The following is an 18,720-nucleotide window of genomic DNA, read 5'->3' as shown; positions in this document are numbered from 1 at the left end:
TTTTGTCACAACAGAACATTCCACATTCCGAAGCCAACTACTTCACTTGCAGAAATGTTACGTAGCTTTTCTAGCATCCCGTAGTGATTTCACTGCAGTAAATGCATTGTTTTCCCAATAAATTACTCCGGAAATTACCAGTTCTCTCCCTGAATGATGTAACTGCTGCTGACAGATTATCTGGCAGTCTAGATGTCAAAATATTTTTCTTCAGTGTGTACTAGCAAATGCTAAAAGTGACTGTCAGTATTTTGAGCTTGGATGAAGTTAATTTAATTTCAGAAAATAAATTGATTTTTAAATATTATATTTAGTTGTTTTGTTATTGAAGGATAAAATGAAATAAAGTGAGGGCAAAACCCTGCATGACAAACATTGACACTACCTGCCTTTTTCTAAACCAAACCTCTTTCCATTAAAAAGTCAGATTACCTATGGACAGGACTTAACAGCGGACTGTAGACAGGTCAAGTGGCAATGAAGTGCCTGTGGTGGGGGATGACACAATTTCTCTCCCTGCTTAGACAAACAACAGGACACACTTTGCATCAATTTACAGTGTGATAAGGAAGAAGCCTGGAAAAACATACTGGTGGAGCACATGCATTTCCCCCCAAAACAGTGATACATTTGAGTTAGAAACCCAAAAGCTGAGCAGAGGAAGAGAACTGTGCAGCAATTTCCACTACAAGGCTGTGGAGGACAGCTGAGGAAGGGCAAAAAGAACAAGCACCAACTGAGAGTGTGTAAACACATTCATCTGAAAAGTTACTTTTAAAATATTGCTATCTATGTAAAAATAAACAATGGAAACTTTAGGCATCAGTCTGGGATACAGGCTGGCTAATTGCCTCTATTCCCCCCATTACTGATATATACTGAAATGAAAGTCTCTCCCAATAACCTGCTGGAGGACTATTCCATGCAGACTTTTCTTCAAATGTAAACAGTTGCTGTTGTTATGTTCAAGGATTGTGCCCCAGACTATCACATACAAAACCATATGAAAGGAAAAGGTGGTGCTGACAGGAGAAACTTCTCACATGGTACCTGCTCTGCTTTTCCCTACATTAAGTGTTACAGAGATAAACAATTCCTATCTTTTCCTCAGGAATCTGAGACTATGCCATGCCAGCAGCACCCAAACTTGCTGCTGTGGCAAAACTCCCAGCTCAAGTTCGTGCTGCAATGACTTCCTGGTACATCCAGAAGCTTCTCTGCACATGTACTACAGATTGGATACAGACTGGATAGAGTTTTGACCCCACAGTGTGTAGGGTGATGAGGACAATCAGGAAAGGCAACCATCAAAGTTCTGCTATTGCAGGTTGATTGTTGTTCCCTGCCTGGATCACAGCGCATGGGGTGGCTGGGAGTGAGCCAAGTGAGGTGCTCTGGTAGGTCCCAATCTCCTCCTGAGGAGAGGGAAATACATTTTCCTCAAAAGAAGTCATGAAGAAATATGACAGGAAGCCTTCAATGATCTGCTTCAGAGATAAGACAAAACATTGCTGGGTATCTCTTTATGACTAAATATCTTTTGTAATTGTTGGACTCTATCCTAATTGGCTTTGATACATCAGAGGCCTGCTTTGTGAGCTGCTTGGTTAAAACATGTTGTTCTGTTCTGCTTCCTTTCAGATGTTCTACAGATAACATTATTAGGCTTACCTTTTTGTTCATTCACTATAGCATTTCTGTGCTAGTAGAACATCACACACATGCTCTTAATTTGATTCAATCTCTAAACAAACTGTCCAACTTTAAAAACGAGATTTATCTCATTCTATTTTAGTACTTGTGCGTCCACTGATTGCCTCAAAGATTTATCTGCTTCATTAAAGCACGGGTGTATTTGAATTTGCATTTCCGTTTTTGGCAACACTTTTATTGAAGTGTCCAGTATTTTACAGAAGTTCTCCAACTAATTTTATAAATAAATAAGTTAATTAATGAACTAATTCCATTCCAATATTATCAGATTTTGTATCTTCACTAGGAAGTCCACAATATGGATCCTATTTTCGTCTTGAACCCGTTGGCTCTTTGCAGTTCACATCAAGATCCAAACTGCTGTCTCTTGCACCTTCCACAGCAAGAAGTTATTTATAACACCTGGCAGTTTAGAGAAAGCACAATTCTGCTGAAACTGGAGGATGCACTTACACCAAATTCTGAGGATAAAAGTGAGAAGCAGTTGTACTTCTTGGAGGAATTAAAACAGAACCTACGATACAAATCATAAATCACATGGCAAGCCAGATGATGGCTGTAAAAGGACCTGAACTCTGGAACCCACTGACATGGCCAAGGTAAGAGCTGTGTGTTCTTTAGAGAAGGTGTGTGTTATCTTTGAACAGAAGAAGATGTCACAAAGTTGAAAACAGCCAGAAAAGCAATGGAGTATTTTTCTAGAAAGCACCTGGAACTCTAACTGCAACTCTTCTGGTTTCCTTTGTATTTCAAACCAACTCAGTCCCTTCTGCATGGGAATATGCCTCTGTGCACTCCTGGTGAAGAAATGTGTTTGTTTGTGAAGAAACAACTTTCAATAAATTTAATTTAATGAAGAAACCTATCTGCAAGACCATTTAACTGTTTACATCAAAAGGAGTAACATTTTAGAAAAATAATCAGAAATTTCCATAAAGCAGAACTTCATTTATTTCTGAAATAAAAAGTTAACCAGTTTCCACACATTGCAACAAATAAGTCTGTACACTTCCATTTCCTCAATATATGCTTGGTTTCATTAAATTTTACTGAGCTAAATCTTATGTATTTCTCATCAATATAAATTTGGCCAATCTGCAAAATTTGAAGTACTCTCCCTGATGTAATTTTACTAGTTACTCTGAAGTCATTAGCTGATATTATTCTTCCATTTTAAATACCCACAGGCATGATTCTAATTTTGAGTACAACAGTTAAGCTTCTAATACAAACAATTACATGTTCATGGGGAAAAACTTTCTGAATGTTAATGTAGAGGAGGAATCACAGAGCACATATTAAGGCTGCAAACCAAGGAGAGAGTAGTTAAAAGTTTAATTTTTAATCTTTAACTCTCATGGTCTTTATTGTTTATTTATTGTTACTTTAAACACTTTTCTGAATGGACATCTATAATTCCTAAACTTCTCAATAAGCATAATGGAAACATTTCAAAGCTGGGCTTAAATGTGGTTAGTTCAGGAAGATAATCTTTATACTTCTAAACCTAAGAATGTATGTAAAAGACACAAATTCTTTCCTAAAAGTTTATGTAAACAGTGAAATGAAGTCTATGAACAGTAATCAGACGAAAAAAACAATTGTTAAGAGTTTTCTTTTGAATGAAAGAAACATGCGAATTATTTTCCTAGATAATCTACCAGTTTCATCAGTTGTATATTCTATTTATTTTTTTAGCCTTGCCAGCTGTGTAGAACTTGCTCCTTTTTGTCCATGCTCTATTGGGAAAGAAATGAGTACACAGGTAATGCTGCAAGTATTATCTGGAAAAATGAGTTATTCCTCCTTCTCTGTGGATCAGGGGTTTGATTCCCAGCAACAGCTGCTGCATCAGTACAAGAACAGCAGAAAAAGACAGATCATGATAAAGACCAACAGCAATTTGTCCAATTCTTCCAACTTAAAATCTAACTGGCAACCTAATAAACAATTACTCAGAGGTAGTAAGGAGCTAGTAGTAGGTAATTTCTATGGCTCATAAGCTTTTAGAGGTACCAGGTTTTTGTAATTTTTAACTTGGTTTTATTACTGTGATAGCAATCTGCAGTCAACCTCACAAAATGCAATCACTTTACTGTGCTGGGCAGCCATCCACCAGCTCCTCAGGCACTGCTAGGAACAGGCTGAATGTCCTTACAAAACAGTCTCAGGATTCTTCACAGCAGCTGTCAGCAACGATGCAAGATTTATTAACAAGACAAGATTTAATTGAATTCAGTATGCTACTCAATAATGCAACCACTGTATCATCCGTTCTGGCATTTAATTTCACATTAAATTGATGTTATTCTTAAATATTTTTCCATGTACCACACAATATTGCATGGGAATAATGACCATAAAAGTTGTCTGGAAGAGGCTTTCACCTCCCCTCTGGAAGTTTCTGGGCTTTTATTTGCTGTGAGTTTTTTTCTGCTTGGGTTTGTTTTGGTTTTTTTGGGGGGCTTTTTTGGGGTGGAGGCTGGTTGGATTAATTTTTTTTAATCGAGGTTATTTCAATGAATTTGCCTCAGTTTCCAGCATGGCTTTGCAAAGAGTTAAATCAGTATTGCTAAGGGATGGCACAGGCCTGGTAACAGTGGCTGGGAGGGGACTGTCACAAGCAGATTATATTTATATATATATATATATTCACAAATAGATGTTATGTGACCCCTTGTGAGGCACCATCATTTTGGTTACCCAGCTGTGTAATTTTTGACAAAGTGTTGACACAGCCATTTGTTTGGCTAAGACTGGGGAAAAAACCAAACCAACCCCAAACCATATGATCATTTCTGCTTTTTGCCAGACACTTTGTCATTTTAACAGAACATTCATGTTCTACATATTTAGTGAAAAACTATGACAGAGGCAGAAAGAAGAGCTCTGGAGCAAGTGACTGGTCAAGAATTCAGCTACAGAAAAGGCTTCTGTTCAACCAGTGGTCAAATCCACCTTGTGCACTTGGCTCTCTCCTCTCCTCACCTCCTGGTTCACAGAATAGGTCAGGCTGAAGGGGACATCAGTAGCTCATCTGCTCCCACCTCCCTGCTCCAGCAGGGTCATCCCAGAGCACATGGCACAGGATTGTGTCCAGATGGTTTTGGAACATCTCCAGTGAGGGAGACTCCATAGCCTCTCTGGGCAATGTGTTCAGGGCTGTCACTGCACAAGGAAGCTCTTCCTCATGTTCAGGTGGGTTCAGGTGGAATTTCCTGGGCATCAGCTCCTGCCCATTCCCCTTGTCCCACTGCTGGGCACCACCAGCTGCTGCCAGGATCTCCCTTTCTTGTACAGCACCAAACCACCCATCCATGGCAAGGTTTGGAACCAAACCACTCCACCTGGGCAACAGCAACTGTGAACCTCCTACATGTATTTCTCATGTTTTTTTTGCAGACCACCGACAAGAAGCACCTATATTGCAAAATTAATAACCCTAAATAGATATGAAAAAAGTGATTCATAAAAGAGACTTAACAGTAGCTGTGTTGTTCTTCACTAATCATATATACTGTATTCAGGGATGTTTTCTGAGAGACAGAAGCATAAATAGTTCAAGATGTCTCATTTAGCATGGGTTGATGTAACAGAAACCAGGAACACTGAATTTGCAAGAAAACCTGTGTCTTGCCCAATTTCCTGAATAAAGAAACTCTGATAAGCATTTAAATTTTGAAAGCTTATCTGGACTAGTCCATTAAATGTGGGACTTGATCTTTACTGAGCAGAAAGTCTCTTCAGAAGCTATTCCAAAACCTGCAGGTTCAGGTCCTTGGGATTGTGGGATTACTCATTAGAAATGTGCCTGCACTGAAGGAGTATGTAATGAAACCAAAACCAAAACACTTACTAAAAAAACCCACCCCAATTAAATGATAGACAACAAAAGTATTTAAAAATCACACATTTGTCCTCTTTTCTGTATAGGAAACAACTATAACCTGAACAGGACCAATGTGGATTTCTTATGACTATACACTGGTCCTTTTTTCACAGAGATTACCCTTGGGAAGATATGTATCCATGCACTTTCAAACTTTTATGTCTTTAAAATAGTGCTGATTGCCTCATTTTTTCATGGTCTCTAGACCAGGCTCCAGTAACTTGGATGCCTACATGTGAGCATCTGAGTTCACCAGGGGATCTGAATTGTTTTGAGAGGAAGGAATATTACAGGAACTTTCTCCTCACTAAGAAGCCACTGGACAACTATTTTGTTATATGAAGATTTGAATTCACAACTTACAGTGAAAATTTGTGTATCCACTACTGGCAGAAAAAGAGCCAAGTTAAGCATATCAAGGCTTTGGAAAACATTGCAGATTCTCTGTGAATCTTGTCTTTGTTGCCCCATTTCCCAAAAAACTTTTGTCCCATTTGAGACCAATGGCAATTTCCTTCCTCTCACTCAGCTTTCAGCTTGGGATTACATATCCATTGAGAAAAACACTGTTTTAACTTTCCTCACAAGAGTAAACCACCACAGGACTCATTTACAGGCAAAAAACCAAACCAAAACACTGTTAGAGAAGAGCCCACAGACTGACTTCAGTAGTACTGAGTGTATTTCCACAAATACACAACTGCAAACTTCCAAACAGAAACCAAACTGTATCCTGAGAAACTGTAAAATGGGAAAGTCTCCCAACCATTCCCAGGGATTTCCTGTTTCACAGGTTCCCAAGTGAAGCACAGCTGATGGGTGGGGGAAGCAAGGAAAAATGTACTTAAAGGCAGGGTTAGCTTTGGGTTTTATCAATGTCAAGCTAATGGTAGAAACTACCTGTCTCCCTCATACCATCCTGGTGGTCACAGCTCTGAGAGGCCTCATCCAACTCCTGACATGCAGAAGTCAGTGCTCATGCTCACAGTGGAGCACAAACCCCTCGAGAAATTCCAAACATAATCTGCCTCTTGATAATAGCAAACTTAATGAAAAACAGAAAGCAAAAAATAGAGCAAATTTCAGTTTGGTGTTTTGCTTATCTTCCATTTACATACAATGAACATGTTTACATGCTTTGAGTACAACCCTGTCTGTTCCATACTCATTGTGTCCTATACCTCAAACCAACTGGATGCCACCTCATTTTGGGAACATTCAAAAATATAAGAGAGTTGTCCTACAGCAACTAAGTCTTCAGATTTAAGCATGAGGTTTATTTAAATTGAAATGCCCTGACTCACCCATTGCTGTAAGGGAATCCTGGACTGTGCTTAGACAGGGATGGAGAATTGTCATTGTTTGTGTTCAGTAAGTACAAGATGGAGCTTCTTGAGCTACTGCTTTAACTCTGACAAACCCAACGTCCCAAAGCTGGTTCTGCTGCTTGCACCTTTAAAACCCTCATCTGTGCACCATTACAAGATTTAATATCTACCATTGCCTATGCAAAATACTCAATTTTAAAAGCAACAGCACTGGCAGATGTTGTAGGAAATGGACAGGGAAGAAAGACTACAACCAAAATAGTGGTTTAGATTGGTTATTGAAGATTTTGTCCTTTTAGAATCCACAAAAATGTTTAAAAAAGCAACATACACAACAGCTGAGGCTTTTAAAGTAATTCCCAGACACTTTCTCAAAAAGATTTGTGTATGAAACACTAAATTAAATCCAGTAAGAGCATGTGATATCCTCTGCTCTAGGAGAAAAACAAAAATACCAGATAATACAGTGTTTTGGATAACATTGGATTCTGTCCCAGGATTTACAAAAGTTAACAAGATATACATTCACCTGGCTTGCTGAGCACCAGGATTGGCTCTTTTGAAATGTTTACACAAAAACCCCAATAATTTTTGCTCAGAGCTGGTTTAGAAATGTGCTTTACTTGTTTTTCACTTCCAAGCCAGAAAACCAGCAGGCTAAAAGGTATCAACCCAGCAACTAATGTTAAGTCAATACATATACAACCACCAGAGAAACACAAATATGGGATTTTTTTCCTCTTCTTCACAGCATTTGCCAAATTCTATTAAGTTACAATTGTCAATCTGAAGACAAGTTAATATAAACACAGTATATTATCAGCTTCTCAACAGACACATCAAATTCCTGCATAGAAATGAATGTAAGAAATCTCAGTTTCTCTGCACTGTTTTGGAAGAGCAGAGATCCTTGCTCAGGATGATCTCCTGTCAAACAAGTGATTTCTTTGGAAGGTGGCAATTCATAAGCTGCCACATCTAGTTCCTAGAAGGAGGGCAGACATTCACCCACTTACCTGCCAAAACTATTACTGTAAACAAAAGCATTCCCACATTTGGAATACACACCAAAAACACAGGCAAAAGTGCTGCAGGTGGGAGGCACAAATGAAAAAAAGGATTTAAAAATCTACTAACAGAAGCACTGTAAAGGAACAACTTCCCGGACAAGTATAATTTTTCATATTATTTATTTCTCCAACTCAGCAGAAACTGTCAGTTGGTATAACATAAATCTATATTCTACAAAAATAGGATACAGTTCTTCTAACAGTTGTTTCTTCTACTGATAGAGCTTCAGCAAACAGGTCACTGTTCATGCTGGCATGCAGAGAACTCATCTCTCTCACACAGCAAATTTAGAGAACAACCAAAACCCCCCTGCTTTCTGAATTTCATGGAACAGCTCAGAATACAGTTAAGGTCATGATACAAAGCCATGGTTTTCCATGTTTAGACTGAATTGCTGACATGTTGCTGCACAGGGATGGATACTACTGCTTACCTGGTGACTGCATGTACTTCTTATGACCATGAATTACCACTTAAATCCCAGATGAATTCCAGCATTAAGCCTTTCAAAGACAATCCAGGTTTTAAAGTCATGCTCACCAAGGACAGAGAGGGCAAAAGACAAAAATGAGTACATGTTTCAAGGAAGACAGAACAGTAATAATTAAGGTCTGTAACAAGCTAAACAATGTGTTTAGCTTTGTTTTTAAAAACTTTCATTTAAAAAACCCTATTTTTTTCTTTATAATAACACATTTGCTAGACCAGTTCACTTTTATTCCCTCTAGAATTTTATTCTATCCAAAGTTAGTAAAGTATTTCTGAGATTAAAGAGCCATTTTTCCATCAACATAGGGATGAAACAGTATCGGGATGACTTTTTTCCAATTTTCAATAATAATTCTCCTACACATGTATTGATTTTCCTTATTGAAAGCAAAAGCATTTGCCTATTTTTGAGAAAACAAACAAACAAAAAAAAACCCACAACCCCCCCAAAAAAAACCAAGAAAACAACCCAAAACCTTATGTTTCAGATCAGCTTCCCCACTTTCTTGACCACCATATGCTGTTAAAACATAGATCAATACACAACACTCATCAGAACTTTCATGTTGGTAGTACAGGGAACATGCAAATTACAAGTCATTTTACTGTGAACTCCTGGACAATAGAGAAGCCACTGCTAAAGTACAAAAATGAAGCAATACAGGATTTTTGTTCCAAATATCAAGAAAACAGTTTAGTAATTTAAGCTTTTCTTCTTTTACTTTGGAGTAAATGAAGAAAACAACAGTAAAGAAAACAAATGCAGAAAAAAAAGTGTTAACAAAACTGCTTTCTCCCTGACTAACCTATTGCCACGTTTTACTAGCTTATGCTGCTTTCACTCACATGCCAAATAGCCATGTAATTCAGGCAGGTTGACTAAAATTTGGCGAGATGGCAATGATGCAAGTGTTAGATGTATGTTTTGTAGGACACAAAATGGCATCCTGTGGGTTCTGATGGTCAGCCTGCTTTTTTCTTTGCTGTCTTTCAATATGTGCACCTTGTCACACAAATGCAAGATTATTGTCTTGTCACATTTTGCCTGCCCTGCTGCAAAAGGATTTGCCTCATAGTCAGAGGTCCCCTGAGCTATTGGGAGCATAATGTCGACTCCACACCTCAAAATCCTTTTTTAAACAGTTGTGTGAGTAGAGATCACATGTGGCTCCTGAGCTTCTTCAGACTCTTGGGTAAGGAGATGACCACTGCCCTCAATTGCTTGGCAAGTCAAGACTTGCAGCTGCCCAGAACTTCAAAAAGCATAAATGAAAACCCAATCTGAACTGATACACCCAGCTTCAAACACCATAGTTTTTCCAGGGATAAATCTTGCTGCAGGTGACTCCAAAGTATGTCTGGACTGCAGAAGACCATGGGATTTCAACTGTATCCAACAGGGACTGATGTACTGCTCCTTCAAATTTGGTACCCGACTTGGAAGTGACAGCATATAAATAAACATATAAATACATCTGGAAATTCAATCCCAGCAATTCAGGCAGGCTAGAGGGGGTTAAGAATAGCACTGACAGTAACTCAGGTTTTGTGACTTCAGGTGCACACAGGTTTCAGCTGGACTAGGAGTCTTTGCTTCTACAGCCCCCACATCTGCTCTGTAGTTTAGCAATCCCTTCCTTCCACTGAGAAATGGTTTCATCTGCTCTCCTTTCTGCTGATTTATATTTGGGATACTGCAAAGTGGAAACTTAACACCTGAGAGTTAAGATCCTCAAAAACAATCTGTTGAAATCCTGTATTGATGGCCCATTCCTAACCAGTCAAGCTCCTCACACTGATTTTGGCACCTGAGGAAACTCTGCTGGGAAAATCCATGACAGAGAAGCCACAGACAATACAGATAACACAAGTTTTTGATCATAATTCTGTTTCCACTATTAACAGACTATGGCCTATTCCCAGAACCAAAAACAACTTGGGTTTTATCTGGACTCCAAACTTGTAAATCCTTTAAACACAAATGCCTGTTTCTTATATCAAAATACTCCTAAACTGGCTGCTGATTTTTCTGAAGAAAAGCAACATCAACAAACCCAGGTGCTTTTTTTCATTCTTCCTGCATTTGCATCAGAAAGCAGAGCTACATTACAAGAGTCTGCTTTTAAGAGAAGCATGGACACACTACTCAGAGTTTTCATTTGTATTATTTAAGACTTTGTTTTGACCAGGTCTCCATTCCTGCACCATCAGGATGAGAAAATATGTGAGGATCCACCTGAAAAACACCACTGACACATGTTAGTATACCACAGAGAGAGTTATGTGCTTCAGTGTCATGAGCATATGACTGGAGAGAGGCAATTAAATGAGAACCAGCAAGCAGCAGCACCCCCTGCACAGGCAGGTCTTTGACCTCGTTCACCTAATTCCCAAAGGCAGTTAATGGCTTTGCTTTTGCTTTAGAGCACCTGGCAATCATCAAGCAGGAAATTCAAACGGGAAAAGCCAGCCCAGCTATGGACCTTCAACCAGCCCCCAGAGAAGCGATGCAGTGCTGTTACAGAGGGTTGTTCTGATCCATTTCCAGCAACACAGGGATGAGCTGTGCCCTCACACACCTGCAACAAGACTCACCTCCTTGTACACACGACAGCAGAGCCAAGATCAAAGAACCTGCTTCACTTAAAATCTCTGAAGCCTCCTGGCTAAGAGGTACAGTAAAGAGAAACCTGGTCCCTCGGGCTCCTGGTTGAGCTGGGAAGGGCGGAGGAACCAAGGAGCCCAAGGTCGGTGCGGAGGCTCAGGAACAGGCGGGAATGTCCATCGCTGGAAGTGTTCACCGCCAGGCTGGATGGGACTCTGAACAACCTGGTCTAGTGCAAGGTGTCCCTGCCCACGGCAGGGGATTGGAATGACAAGACCTTTTAGGTCTCTCCCAATCCAAGCCATTCAATGACGCCCAGGTAACGCTTCAGCTACAAGTCGGGCAGGAGCTGCGCTCAGCCGTACGAAACAGGGGAAACAAGCAGCAAACCCCCTTTCCCTTCCGCGCCTGAAGGAATTCAGAGCTTTACTCACACGCGACGCAGCCCCAGAAGCCCAAACTCCCCGGTGTTGCCACTCGGTCCGTCGCGCTTTTCCCGCCGCGGCATCCCCGGCCGGCCGAGCGCTCCCCGCCCTCACGCCCTCAGGCTCCCGAGACATCGCGAGACTTGCCGTGCGTCTCGCGCGAAGCGCGCGCGGCGGCACGCGCCACGTGACAGCCGCGGGGGCGCGCGCGAGCCGGCGGGGGCCGCTCCACCTGTCACGGGCTCCCGGGGGAGAAGGGGGGCGTGGGCGAAACCAACGGCGGGGGCGGCCGCCGCCCTTCCGCACGAGCCTTACCCGCTGCCCAGACATCCCCCTCTTCGTCCCCTACAGCCCCGGCCCGCTACGGGAAGCCTTTATTTTCCGCGTGTGCCAAGAGTGCCACGCCCGAGGCAGGGTGGGGCGGAGGGGGGTGAGAACGTGCCTGCCACCCCCCACCGGTGAGACATGGCGCCTTCCTCAGCGCCGTCCACTCCCCCAGCCCGGAGCCCCCGTTACGCAACTCCACCCGTGAGCGCAGCCCTCCCTCGTTCCTCCTCCTCCTCTTCCCACCCCAGCGCCCGCCACTCCCGACATCTCCCCCCTCCCCCGCCGTCCGCTTTTAAAGGCGCACCGCAACCTGATGGTGCTCGCTAATCGAAAAGCTCGTTTGATTGACAGCCCGCTCGACCTATCAAAAACGGCGGCTCCCCGAGACCCCGCCCCCTCTCTCACCCACCGACCAACGGCGTGAGGCCGGCGGGGGGGGCGGGCCGCGAGGGCCAACCGAACCGGAGCGCAGCGGCGGTGGAGCGCTATGACTGACGTAAGTCAACAAAGGTCACGTGGGGATCGGCGGCAGCGCCGATTGGCCGCGCGGCCGCGGGCGGGCGGGGCGGCACGGGGGGGTCGCGGTGGCGGCGCGCGGGGTCCGCGGTGTGACACAATTACAACAACTTTGGGCAGCGGCTCCGGGGAAGTTTGTACGGGCGGCAAAACACACCCCGAGCCGCGGGGCGGGCGGGGAGGGTCCCCCCGGCTCCCCAACACCCCGGCTCCCCGCGCCGCCGGCGGCGAGCGGCGATGTAAACACCGCTCCGCCGCCATCCGCAGCCGCCGCCTCCTCCTCCTCCCCCGAGCCTCCAGCGCTGGGGCTCCCTCCCCCCTCCTTCCCTCCCTCCCTCCTCCTCCTCCTCCGAGCAGCGGGGCTTCCCCCCGCCTCCCTCCCTCCCTCTCCCCTCCCCTCCCTCCCTCCCCCTCCCTGCCGGCTGTTGTTGTTGTAATAAAAGTTGTGGTGTGTGTGTGTGTCGGGCACCCCGCCCCGCCCGGCGCTGGGGGGTGTTGGGGGCGCGCAGGGAGGGGGGGGTGCGATCCGCGAGTTAATTACGCTGCGTTTCCATGAAATCGTGCGGAGTGTCGCTCGCCGCCGCCGCCTCTGCTGCTCCTTTCGGTGATGAGGAAAAGAAAATGGCGGCGGGGAAAGCGAGCGGCCAGAGCGAGGAGGACTTCGCCAGCTTGACAGCCCAGGAGAGAGAAGCCCTATCCGGCCTCGACAGGTACCCGCTCCCCACTGCGCCCCGGCCGCCTCCGTGTCCCGGCTCGGCCCGCGCTCCCTCCGTGTGCCCCCGCTCCCCTGCCCGCGGCTCCCCGTGTGCCGCCGCTCCCGGGCCGCGCTCTGCCCTCGCCCGCCCGCCGCGCTGACTCTCGCTAACGCCGGTGCCTCTCTCTCCCCTCCCTCCCGCCCGCTCCCCTCCTCGCAGCCGGCTCTTCGGATTTCTGAGGCTTCATGAAGATGGCGCCAGAACGAAGGCCTTGCTGTTAAAGGTAAGCGCGAGGGTGGATGTGGAGCGGGGATGGGGGGGAGGGGGGAGAAACGGGGGATGGGGAGCGCGGCGGCCCCGCCGCCCCTTCCCGCGGGACCCCCGGGCCCGCACGGTGAGTGTGCGCAGGGGCTGCGCGGGGGGCACCGCCACCTCCGCGGGGTCTCCGCGCGTCGCTGCCGCCTTTGCCCCTTTCCTTTCCTCCCCCCACCGCCATTCTCCCCGAGCAGGACGAGGGGAGCGTGGCCATGCGGGTGCCCGTCTGGCCCCGGGACGGGAAAGTGGCGGAGCCCGGGGCCGGGAGCGGACGGGCCGGGGGAGGGGGCGCGGGGGCGGAGGGGGGGAGGCGGAGGACGAGGAGGAGGAGGAGGAGGCGGCAGCGGGGGGAGAGCGAGCGAGGGAGGGAGGGCGCGCTCGGCGCTGCTGACGTTGCCGCTCCCCGGACCCTCCCTCGTGATTTTCGCCCCCAGCCGCCGGGAGCGGAGCCGAGGCCGGAGCCCGCGGGGAGCGCAGGGTCCGGGCCGGGGCGGGCGCGGCGCCGAGCGGCTCCCGGAGCCCGTCAGAGTGACTTGTTTACTCTGCGGGCCCCGCTGCCTCCATCCGGCGTGCCCGCTCCTCGCCGAGCCCCGCGCCCGCCCGCCGGCCCGGCTTGACAGGGAGCGGGGCGTCCCGCGGGCTGCCGCCGCCCGGCCCGCTGTCCGGACAGAGGTGTTTGTCTCTGTGGAAAGTTGTTGGCCCTGTCATTTAGTTAAGTAATGGCTGCTCCTGTCGGCCCAAGATGGCCGGACAGGGAGGAGAAAGAGAAGGGGGGGGAGGTAAACACGAAACAAACACCGGGAGCGAATGTGGGGAGCGCGGAGCCCCCGGTGAAGGCTGAGGGAAACTCTCCTGCGCATCCCAAGTTCTTCCTGAGCGCTTTCCTGCTGCTTCGCAGCGCCGGTGTCCTCCTTATCAACCTGTGGCACGTTCTGCTGCCCGTCCGTGAGCTGCTGACAAAGGCTGTGCGGGCCGAGTGTCTGCCAGCTGTGCTTAAACACGAACGCCAGCGAAACATTCGGCTAGCAGAGCGAGTGGAACTGTGTTTAAAATGCCGCACGGCTGAAGCAAAGGGCACACTGCTCCTCTGGTTCCTGCTTCCTGGCTTGTTCCTGTCAGTAGCCTGCCGTTTGACACTGCTCATCCCATTGTTGTGCCCGGGCTGTAGCGTGGAGGATTTTTTTTTTTGCCGCTGCTTGTTTTGGTTGATCTGAAGATTTCGCTCCGAAGCGTCTTGAATTGGATAGCCTAGGCCTTTAGTTGGTTTTGGGTGTTTATTTCTGGCAGGATTGGAAAAGCTCAATGTCAGGACGTGGGGGGAGGGGGGAGGGATGGAAGGAAAAGCAAGTACACTTTCCTTTGTGCTTATATTTTTAAAAAAAAGAATCTCGTGGTTTCCTTTCGATTTTCAGAGTTATTTATAAGAGCACTTCTTCCCATTAATCAAAAAGGTAGGGGAGTGACATGTCAGAGCAGTTAAATAATGTGCATTAACTGTTGGTGGACCAGAACTCGTGTCTGCTGAGGCTGTTGGAAATACTAGACTGAATCCCGTATGGGGTAGAGCTTAAGGATGCCAGATAGAAAATAAAAGCTTCACATCTAATTAGATCATCTGTCGCATAAAATCCCTGGGTTAAGTTTTATTTTGCGTACTGTAAAATTAGGTAGTGCAAGCAGCAATTCAGCCTTTCAGTTGAGTTTTGTGCCTTTCTTAGGTATAATGCTTTTTTTAAATGCCAGTCAATTGTAATTTTAGTACATACAGTCTGAAGTTGTGGGGTGTTTTAATAGTTTTGAACTACGTTTTTAAAAATAGCATTGTATGTTCTTTTACTGTATTCAGGTGCAAATCCATGCAGTGAATACTAAAAAAAACCCCAAGCAAACCAAATATTTTGCGATTTAACCTCAGTTTTCAAATGGTGTTTTGTACGTTTATGAATTGCACAGTAACTCCCGAAGCACGTTCTTTGTAAAACTTGTCTCTGAGAAAGGTAGATTATTTAAGGAAGTAGAAGGATTAAAACGTTACTGTTCAGTGCAGAGATGTTCGAGAGGAATTTCTTGGCTTGAACCAGTTTCGGTTTTGTTTGTGCTTTTTACTTCGGGGGAACATGCTTGTGTTTCTGTTACCGATCAGTAAGAAGTTGCTATATTTAAGGTATTTTCTACTTCATTCCTTTTCTCTCTGTGTGTGAAGCTGCATGCAATTTATGCTCTATTGAAAGCTTTAGAACAATTAATCTAGCAGACCACTTTAATTCAATATAGCAGTTATTTTTATTGTAGAAACTGTGGCCGTATAAACGTGCAGTTAATTATTAGGTTTTACAGTGATAGCAACAAAATGTTTCCTTTTGTGCATGGAGCAACAACAGCTAACAAAGACCCTAGACTCCATAATTATGAAATCCTGACTGACTGATTTAAGAATCTATAAGGCAGCGCGTTACAGCATAGATTTATGTGCAAGTGTTTCTGTAAGGTAAGAAAAACCATCGAGTCATGTTTCCAGAGGAATCTGTCACAAAGGCAGAAATTTATCCGTGCTCCCCTCGATGTGAGAGGAGCACACCCGCTATTGAACCTTTTCCAGGGGCTGCCAGGCTGTAGCAGTGCGAGCTCTGTGGGGTCTGGCAGCGCTCTCTGCTTACCTGTGGTTGAGGTGGCAGGAGCAGCCTACCTGTCTGGGGAGGCTGATGGGAGCTCCAGGGTTGGAAGTGTTTGGGGAACAGCTCCGTTAGCTGCCTGGGTACGTGTGCAGCAGGAGGAGTTTGTTCTGGCCTGAAATTTGGTGCCTGGGTGCAAGAAGACACTCCTTATTTTTGGTGGGGTTCACTGAGGTGTGCATTGTCTTGGAGGGGATTGCAGGAGGCGTTTGCAGTGGGAACTTCGGTTAAATGAAGCCACACCCAGGCAGGATTTAATAATAAGAAAACGGGGATCTCATTCAGGGATAGAGGAAGCTTTGTGTCTAGAGCTTTGATGTAGTTGTGGGTTCTCTTCATACTCTGGGTCTGAGTCCCCCGTTTTTGGTAGTTTTACTTTGTAGGCTGTAAGGGCTGTAGTACTGTGAAGTAAGCTGAGCCCTTCTACTGTGCGTAGCAAATCAAAAAAGCAGATAAAACATGAGATCTGTACAATTTTATTCATTATAGAAGGTATAGAGTAAGGGTTGGGAATATTGTAATGTTGCCCCATGCATTGGATATGTGATAAGCCAGAAGAAATCAAACTTTGCTGTCTGTAATGGTGTACATGCTGTATGTGTGACAGAGGAACGGAATTTTCTGTTGCCAAAAATTTTGTGTTTATTTTGCAGAAGAAGGACCTTGAAAATCATAGTTTGCAGTAAGTGTGGTTTTACGGAGCAGGGGAGGGAAATAGAGAGATCACCTTTCAGACTGGTTGAAATGCTGGAAATCCAACACAGTCAGTCTTGTGTAGGAGAAAGTGCTCACTGTTATGCTTCCGTAGTTGACAAGAACATTAACATGAAGGAAGAAAAAAAAACCCAAAACAAAAACCCTGCTGCTGTCTTGACGTCTCTTTCTCCCAGGAAGATGTTCTGGCAAGAGATGGAGCTTAAAGATTATTTGAGGGGGAGAGGATGAGGATATCCATTGTATTGGAAGTGAATTGCAAAGCATTTCCTTTTTCTTTCTTCCTTCTTTTTTTTTTTTCTTTTTTTTTTTTTTTTGGATGATGTTTCCAGTGTTTAGCCAAAGTTGACTTGATTGCAGTGACAAACCATCGTTTCATAAGCTGTAATTGGCATCCATACAGATGTAGGTTGATGTAGCTAGTCTGATGTATTGGGTATAAGATGCTTGTTAATTCCTATTCATTGAGTTTAATCAGTTTGTCATATCCTGTGGACAAAATCTGAAGCATGTTTCCATTTAAAAGTATTGATGTTGAAGTCGATTTAGAGAGATGAAGTAGTTCCACACAATATGCCATGTTTTAGTCTGTGTTACCTCTCATGGTTTTGCAGCCCTTTTGTTTTCCAGCTGATTTTAAAAATGGTATTTCCTTTGTTTAAGGGCCACATGTGTTGACAAAATTAACAGCATGCTTATCTGTGCTTTTATAAAGCTTACAAAATAAGTGCACAGTGACAATATTTCATTTTTCTTACAGTTTTAGGTTTTGCTGGTTTAAAAATAGTTTTGGACAGTGTGAGTTAGTCTATGTTGACTTTGTCCCTTCAGTATTGACATTAATGTTAATTTCCTACTAATCCATAATTAAATAACCTCAGTTTTATTTATAACAAGCTGCTTGAAAAATAATTATGCAGGAAAACATTTTAGCAGGTTAGTCTCAGTGTAGTAAAGTGTTTTGGTTTTTTTTTTAATCACTTTGGAAGCATTTTGGCTTGATTTGTTTTCATCAAAACAAAGAAATATTGCTTGGAAAAGAATTAAGAGTGTTTGTCTTATATAATGGCAATACTGGGAATTGAGAAAGTGGGAACTGGTAGCAGGAGGCATTTGTAAGGCATTCCAGGAAGTGGGCAGCCTCTCCAGTTTCTGTAAATTTATATCTGAGTTGTTCCTTTATGTTCGGTGGCTTTGTTCTTTTTAAAATATATTGTGCTTTTCCTATTTTTATTTATTATCTAGTGTACTGGTTGTCCTGTGGAGAAAGTTGAAGTTGGATAAAATTTAGTAAATTGTGTTATGGTGGAACTGGTTTTCTAGCCTTTTTTGAAGGTGTTACTTTTTTAAAGTGTGTTTATTGGACGATTTTAACTGAGCTGTAGGTTTTTTTGAGATCAGTATTTTTTTTTGTATGCAGTTTGGTCTTTATGTTACTAGGGTACAGCTTTTTAGGATTCAATTAAGGTGTAATGGGTGACACATTCTGTAGTTCATGGTTTTACCACGTTTATACTTGGGAATTACTGCCATAGTGTATTAAATGGTTGTGAATCCTCCTACTTGGTTATAGTTTTGCAATATTTGTATTTCATCTGGTATTGAAAGCAGCTTTTTTTTTAATGGTCATTACACAGTAAATGTGAAATAATTAGCCTGTTTTGATACTTTCACAACTAGTGTTCAAGGCATATATATTTTTTTTTAATAGTGGGATTTTATTGCTCGAAACATACATCCCTGAATGTTTTGGCTGTTCCTTAAGTGTCAAGCACAGTGTTGGTACTACTTTCTGAAGGCAAGAAAATTGATGAAGTCAGAAACATTACACTTGTCATTTTAATGTGTTAATGAAGAGAGAAGGATGGATCTCATGTCCACAAAAAAACATACTTTTGTAGAGGTGTAATTAGGATTGCAGGACACTTGGTGTGTTGGTATTTGCATTTCAGTAAGCTTAT

General features: G+C 44.2%; 1 protein-coding gene and 1 long non-coding RNA gene across 15 annotated transcripts in view; one reads left to right on the top strand and one right to left on the bottom strand.

The window, feature by feature from the left end:
• Positions 1-8,103: 8,103 nt before the first annotated feature.
• LOC146444131 (uncharacterized) lies at positions 8,104-12,077 on the bottom strand. Its single transcript, XR_014849173.1, has 2 exons — positions 11,530-12,077; positions 8,104-9,010 (listed from the first exon to the last, which is right to left on the bottom strand). It is a non-coding gene; the product is annotated as an uncharacterized LOC146444131 (long non-coding RNA).
• Positions 12,078-12,417: 340 nt separating this feature from the next.
• KDM6A (lysine demethylase 6A) overlaps positions 12,418-18,720 on the top strand; it is a 150,757-nt gene continuing 144,454 nt past the window's right edge. For 9 of the 14 annotated variants that reach the window (XM_085048200.1, XM_085048015.1, XM_085047637.1 and 6 more), the window contains exons 1-2: positions 12,418-13,073; positions 13,278-13,341. In XM_085048200.1, the coding sequence (XP_084904326.1) occupies positions 12,916-13,073; positions 13,278-13,341 (222 nt within the window). In that variant the 5' untranslated portion in view covers positions 12,418-12,915. The remainder of the gene's footprint in view (positions 13,074-13,277; positions 13,342-18,720) is intronic. The other 5 variants (XM_085048267.1, XM_085048078.1, XM_085048130.1 and 2 more) reach the window with 1 other exon arrangement.

Source organism: Lichenostomus cassidix, chromosome 1 (assembly GCF_008360975.1).
Source record: "Lichenostomus cassidix isolate B80296 chromosome 1, HeHo_3.0, whole genome shotgun sequence".
NCBI lineage: Eukaryota > Metazoa > Chordata > Aves > Passeriformes > Meliphagidae > Lichenostomus > Lichenostomus cassidix.
This window is presented reverse-complemented; position numbering and strand designations above follow the sequence as displayed.